This window comes from Megalops cyprinoides, chromosome 10 (genome assembly GCF_013368585.1).
Source record: "Megalops cyprinoides isolate fMegCyp1 chromosome 10, fMegCyp1.pri, whole genome shotgun sequence".
Taxonomy (NCBI): Eukaryota; Metazoa; Chordata; class Actinopteri; order Elopiformes; family Megalopidae; genus Megalops; species Megalops cyprinoides.
In genome coordinates, this window is record NC_050592.1 from 8,577,687 (window position 1) to 8,584,613 (window position 6,927).

At 44.9% G+C, this 6,927-nt stretch overlaps 1 protein-coding gene across 1 annotated transcript; it reads left to right on the plus strand.

Annotated features, from left to right (window-relative positions):
• Positions 1-390: 390 nt before the first annotated feature.
• ntd5 (ntl-dependent gene 5) lies at positions 391-5,692 on the plus strand. The gene is made up of 8 exons (XM_036538254.1): positions 391-466; positions 835-981; positions 1,502-1,705; positions 2,954-3,068; positions 3,605-3,681; positions 4,075-4,254; positions 4,698-4,895; positions 5,226-5,692. Exons 1-8 carry the CDS (start codon positions 400-402, stop codon positions 5,306-5,308), a joined length of 1,071 nt encoding a protein of 356 aa, XP_036394147.1. The 5' UTR covers positions 391-399; the 3' UTR covers positions 5,309-5,692.
• Positions 5,693-6,927: the final 1,235 nt, after the last annotated feature.

Here is a 6,927-nt window from a genome sequence, read left to right on the forward strand (position 1 = left end):
CGTGCATACACAAAGGCAGTTGTAAACATTTACGGAACTATAGTGTGTGTGTGTGTGTGTGTGGTCCGTGCCTCTGGTTGTTAGTCAGAGGTACCCCAGTTAGACTGAGAGGGCAAATATGCGTGGAGGCACGTGTGCACATATCAGAGGTTGTGTGTGTTTGTTTGCACGAGTGTGTTTGTTCATGCCTATCTGTCCATCTCCCCGGATCCCTCTGTTTTCACAATGTGGGTGAAAGGTCTTTTTCATTGGAATTTTCTTACCCCCCGTTGTTTGAACACTCAATGGAAAACAGATGTGTGCTCCTCTGCTTTACCCTCCTCCCCCGACGTTTCCCCCTACTCAAAATACCCTGCCTTCCCTGTGCCCATTTCATAATCACTCTGCCGGCAAGGAACGATGGACTGCACTCTTCTCTTCGTCTCCTTCTGGGCTTTGATTGGGTCTTTCGCCTTCCAAGCAAATGGTAACATCACACCTTTGGTGCACTTTTTAATTCGCTGAAATTATGGGAGTCACATTGCATGCTGGTCAGTGTAGTAGTGTGTGTTTGTAGTCAGCTGATCAGAATATACATTCAGTTTTTTTTTGTAGTTGCCTTGCACGCTGGTCAATGGGGTAGTGGGCGTCTTGCAGCTACCTCATCAGCATATAGATTCAGTTCATACAAAGTCACATTGCATGCTGATCGGAGTAACAGTATGTGTCTGTGGCAGTGCGCTCATCAGTATATTCTTTAAAAGACGGTCTTTTAGCCCATCTGAAGAGGCGCTATGCCGGGCAGCTCGCGTGCACCAATTGCTAGAGATCAACGTGATTGGGTGTGTCTCTCAGCTGAGCAGACGGAGTCATGCCCGGAGAGGATTTTGGGCAACGAGAGGCGACGGAACTGTCCCAAGTCCTGCAGACAGGATAAAGACTGTCCGAGCAAACGGCAGTGTCTCTGTGACGGACAATGCGGGCTGAGCTGTGTGGCTCCAGGTGAGGAATGAGTTCCGCCATCCTCGCAATGTCGGCACTGATTATGCCTGTGAGGGCTGCATTTGCTCTCAGAATGCATGTCCTCCCCTGGCAATGTTTTTTAACAGTGCCATGTGACGCTACACCCCTCATCTGTCCTCTCCTCTTTCTTTTCTTTTCTGTCTCACCATTACATTGTTGTCACTTAGCAGACGCTGTTATCCAGAGCGACTTACACAGGTTACAATCACCGCTCCTCCTCCTGTTCCTGCTTTTTTTGATTTTTATTTTCTCATTGGGACATTACTCCGTCCCAATGTCCCTGTAAGACCATTGTTGGTTGTTTGATATTTGTTGTCACTCTGACGTTGTAGGCAAGCACTATGAGAGACACTGCAACCAGAGTCAAATTCCTTGTATGTGTAGAAGCATGCTTGGCCTGTCTGATTCTGATTCTGATACCATTCTTGTGTTCTCCTTACTTCGTTCTCCCCATCTACCTGTACTCACTCTCTCTCTGCCCCCTCTACCGACTCCTCAGGACGCACCTGCCCCTGGCCTCTGCCCCCCAGCCCGAACTCGGTAGCTCTCCTGCTTTCTCCGACTCCTTCCTTTTCCGCCCTACTTGAAATCCGCTGCCAACCTGGTTTCAAGATGGCAAATGGTTTGGAGGCAGCAATCCGTCGTTGCCAGGGTGACCGACAATGGAGTGGGGAAGATCCAGTCTGCAGTGCTGAGACAGATGGTAAATTGCTGAAATGTCATTTACATCTTTTGACTGAGTGGCTTTACAGAGGACCCTCTTTGTGTGTGTGTGTGTGAGAGAGAGAGAGAGAGAGAGAGAGAGAGAGATGGGTCAGGTTGGCAGAAGACATGTGTGTTTGACTGAATGCATTGTGGGAGTGTGTTAGCTTAAGGCATTGTGTGACTGATGTACAATTTCTTTGTTTCCTTGGAAACCCTACCATCATCTATTCTCTCTCGTCCTCCTGTTGAGACTAGTGTCGCTTAAGTGAGGGAAAGACAGCTGATGACACTGTTCTGGGTACATCTCTTGGCTCATCGGTACGATGTTGAAATCGTGTGCGCGTGTGTGTGCGTGCGTGAGAGTGTGTGTGTGTGTGTGTGTGTGTGTGTGCATGGGTGGCTGCAGCTTAGATAGGCTCACTATCTCAGGGCTGTTTAATGCACTGTGTGCAGTGGTGGGAGGCAGCTCCGTTCTGCAGATCACAGCCAGAGATCTTTGTGGAGCTCGAGGAGATAAAACTGCTCCCTGATGACACAGAAGGCAATGAGAGCTTTTCCTCAGAACCTTTACACCAGCAATCTCTGGTCTTTCCCAGCAGCCACTGCAGGTTAGGTAACATGGTTACAGCAGAGCTGCCATTGGCACAGTGAGAAGACCCCCATCACATCCAGACCAGTGCATATATGGACGTCTTTATCCACAGAGGAGTGTATTATTCAATAGAGAGATTTGGTCTTCTAAATTAGCTCATGTTGATTTGCAAGATGTGAGGGTCACTCAGTTCACTGCATATGCACCAAGGCCTGGCTTTGCATCCCATGTAAAGCAGTACCCCAGCCAGATTGCTAATGATGTAAAGGCTTCGGCAGATATTTTGCAATGCTCTTCCAGTCTGGTTAATCCTTTTTTTTTCATTTTCTCATGCTGTCAGTATATTTCCTTTTCTCTTCATCTGTCATTCTTTCCCTCTCTTTTGCCTCTCTCTCTCTCTCTCTCTCTGCCTCCATCTGCCTTCCTCTCTAATTTGAAATGAGCTTCCATGTAGGAATTGCTGATGTATTCACTAACAAGCACCTGAAATGTAACCAAAAAAAAAAAAAAAAACAGTGCATGGGACAGCAGGAGTCAAATGCACAAAGGCATAACCCAGATGGAGGGGGTAGTGGTGGTGGGGGGGGGCGGGTGGTGGTTATTGCAGTTTTAAATTATCAGCGGATACTTTATTTCTATCGCTCTCTCGCACAGCTGCTCCAACGACTGCCCCCATTTCCTGCCCACTACCAGAAGAGGCTGTGAGTGGATTTACCCTGGAGGGCAGCGCTGCAGTGGGTTCTTCTGTGCAGTACAGCTGCCAGCCTGGGTGAGAAAGAGAGAGAGAGAGAGAGAGACACAGAAACTGAATCATTTGATCTATCTTACTTACATGAGACTACCATTATTCTAATACATTTGTGCTATTTTTTATTTTAACTGTATTTTATCGGACGATGCGATGACACATATCGGCAGTCAGTGCACAACATACCCTTGCCTGTTAAAATCATATTAAGCGTTATTAATCGTTTTAGCTCATGATGTAAAAGGGCACTTTTAATACATCGGAAATGATTTGATGTTAATTTAATATTAAGCTGATTTAGTATTGCCTCTGATGTCAGTTGGTGGTGTGATTTAATCACTAATCTCATTTAATATTTACGACGATGACAACCGGTAGTGTGTTTGACACTGCTGCTGATGTTGGTCATACCAAAGACACGCCGTTGAGAGACAGGAGGAGAAATAAGCTTTTCTCACTTCCCCATGTGGGGGTTAACGTCTACATTTCATAGTCGTGTCAGTCAGGATGTAACCCCTAAAAGTGCCCTTCTCTCTTTCACCCTTCGTCTCTCTCAGATTTGTGCTGGTTGGAAAAAGAGAAAATTTCTGTCAGGAGGATCAGACCTGGCAGTACCCTCATCCCATCTGTCAGCGTAAGTGACTGCATGCGAGTGAGTGAGTGAGTGTGTGTGTGTGTGTGTGTGCATGTGTTAGAGAGAAATAGAGAGAGTGACAGATTCAGAGAGGGAACGGTGGGTGGGTGGGTGTGTGTGGGGGTTGGGGGGAGTGTTATCACGTGAACCGTACACCGGTTTTTAACCCTCAAGCTGCCCCTGCTGTGTGAACAATGAGGCAACAGACTGTGTACGCTGTAGCACGTTGCCTGCAGTGTTGTACTGCCATCTGTAGTTTATGAGAGGTAACTGCAACTTCTTATGCCAAACTTGTGCATAAAGGCCATTAGTTTTGTCTTGTGGCAACACTTCATGGTCACTGTATGCACACAGGTAGTACACTGGACTCTCTCTCTCCCTCTGCTCTCTCAGGGGTGTTTTGCCCCCCGCCAAAGGAAGTAGACCAGGGCTATCTGGTGGCTGTGCAGCGACAGGAATATGAAGTAGATGAAGCCATCTATTACCTCTGCAAGAAGACATTCCAGTTGGACGGGCCCAACCGTGTCAACTGCCAATCAGACGGCACCTGGAGCACCATCCCCTCTTGCCGAGGTAAGAGCTCACTTGGAATCTTTCTTGCTGTTTTTTTTTTTCCATTTTGCTTTTAACAATCTTTCACTCTGTCCCATTTTATTTTACTGTTTTGATCTGCATTGTACATTGTATAATTCCATTTGAACAAATAAAAACATTGAAAAAGACAGCAATAAGGAGGATGAGATAAATTGCTGGTAACCAGTATAGCAGTAATAAACACATACAGCACCTTCATTGGATGGGTGATAGCTGGGTAGGTGTGTGTTTGGGGGGTGTCTATGTTTAGTAAATTATAAATTACCTGTTAACACCATGGGATCTAAGGACACCACCTTAATTCAAATGAGCATATTGACATCAACAACTTATTCTTCCAAACAACCACACAGCACAACTTCCTTAAAACAGCAACATCCAGTACTGTTTAAAGAATGTTAACCTCTCTGTTCCTCTCTCAGCACGTTGCACAGTCCCGGCCCAGCGCAGTCGTGTAATAGTTGGAGGGGTGAAACTTTGGCCCTATGATATCCCAGAAGGGGTGGTCCCGCATGGGCAGAATGTAACCTTCTACTGTAAACACCCAGACCAACAATGCAGTTTCACTGCTGCGCAGACCTGTTTCGATGGTCAGCTTACAGCCCCTCCCTGCTACCTTGGTGAGTCAGCTGCAACTCATTTGTAGTCTTTTGTCCTGTGTAATTATGAAGAATACTTTAGTATTTACATTTTGTTAAAACAGACACTCTTACCCAGAGTGACTTATGGATAATATGAAAAAAATGCCAGCAATATGTTTCACTGAAGCAACTGGGGTTAGGCATAATATGCAACCAAACAACTGGTGACCTTTGCATTATGAGCCTTGCCCCTTACCACTACACCACACTGCAAGCGTGATATTCTTAAAAATAGTGAATGAATGAGTGGAAATGATGTGTTGAAAATGATTGACTTCTATTAAATGAATCTTCCTCTCTCTCCCACAGAGCCCACCTGGCTACAGTTTAAACTGTTCCCTCACCGACTAGTTTCGGAAATTCCACAGTGTGAGCCCAGTGAAGCCCAGTAACATCCCAACATCCTTATCCTACGTCTCAGATTCCTCTGCTCTCTATCAGTGAAAGTGTCATTTTAGATTCTCAGACCCATATGATAACTGTTTATTTGATTTGAGGGTACTTTGTGTGATGACAAGTACCCACAACTCACTGACACTGTGTTTCCAGCTTCATTGCTCTGGTTACATGTTTAATGAGACTCCTACTTATTTCTCCTCTGTAGTACCCTTCGTCAGTTAAGAATAGGCAAAATTTGTGTGAGACTGTTAATTCCTCACCTGCTGTCTGAATGTCCTTCCACACTGATTTTAAAATTTAAGAAATGACGCGCCAAACCATGTTTTGTAAGTTACCAGATGTGATTTTATTTAGAATAAAAACTGTCAAGGAAGTCATCTGCATTGTTTGGTGATTGTTCATAGTTGTTTTTTTTTTTGTTTTTTAAGACAAAAAGGTCGTTTAGCTCTTACATACACGAAAGATGGAGAACAACAAAAACGAATCGTGTGTATAACCAATTATGACAAAATGATATTCAACGAAATCACTACCTTATAAGCGGAACCTTTTACTTTATAACTTCCAGTCGGACACAGATAAATTCGACACCATAACAACTGCCCCCCTCCTCCCCTTTCTGCCGCTCCCCCTATCTCGGATCTCGCTCCAGTCACTCATTCATATTTGGTCTTCCGGAAGTAACCGCGACTCGGGTAAGCCAGTGTCTGTGCGAGAGTGAGAGAAAGAAGGGGGGGGGAGTTCACTTTCAAATCCAATTTAAAATTGGCTGGATGGTTTTGGGGGGCATCCTGAATCAAGCTGAATGAGATACAGTCCGTGACAGGGGTTCGATCAGTTTTTAATGACGTTGATGTGTTTGGAAAGTTTTAAATAACGTTCAGATTCGAGAGTCAGTTTGTGCTTGTGCACCGGCTCGAACCCTCGGCACACATAAAATGGCTGGCTGTGGGTCCGAGAGAGCTATGCCTATTGTGACCACGGTTTGAGCGAAATTCAGACGTGACTTTCCTGACGCTCCTAAGTGATGCTGTGGTTACTGTTATTTTAAAATACAGATACAATCCCCGGTTCAAGTATTTAATCGTGTTACAATCGCATATAAAATAATTAAAGGCTTTTTCGGACCTCAGACTTTGCGTAATGGCGTCTGTCTCGCACCGTCTCGCTTTCTCTTTCACTGAACAAGGCAGGGGGGTACGATTAGGAAATTTCATTCATATAAAGACAAGCTGCTTCGGACCCGATACACAAATCATTGATACATGTCTGCAATAACTTAATGAAAGGAGAATTTAGAATAATCTGAAAAAGAAAACGGGCTCGCTATGGTAGATATTAAACATGTCGCTCGAACCCTCGGCTAAAAGGGGGGTGGCTTACACTGTATCGGCTTGGTTGTGCTATGATACTTGCACAAGTCGAGCTAAAATAAATGTTGAAGTTCATATGTTTTCAGTCTTAACGAAGTCTTATTAAGTCAATACACGTTGTCACCTTGATGACCTCTTGAATATGATCAGCTATATTCGAAATTGGCAATGCTTGTACTGCCAAGATGTGTGACTCTGGACACACTTCGCTTGTTGATACAGCTTGTGCATAGAAGTGC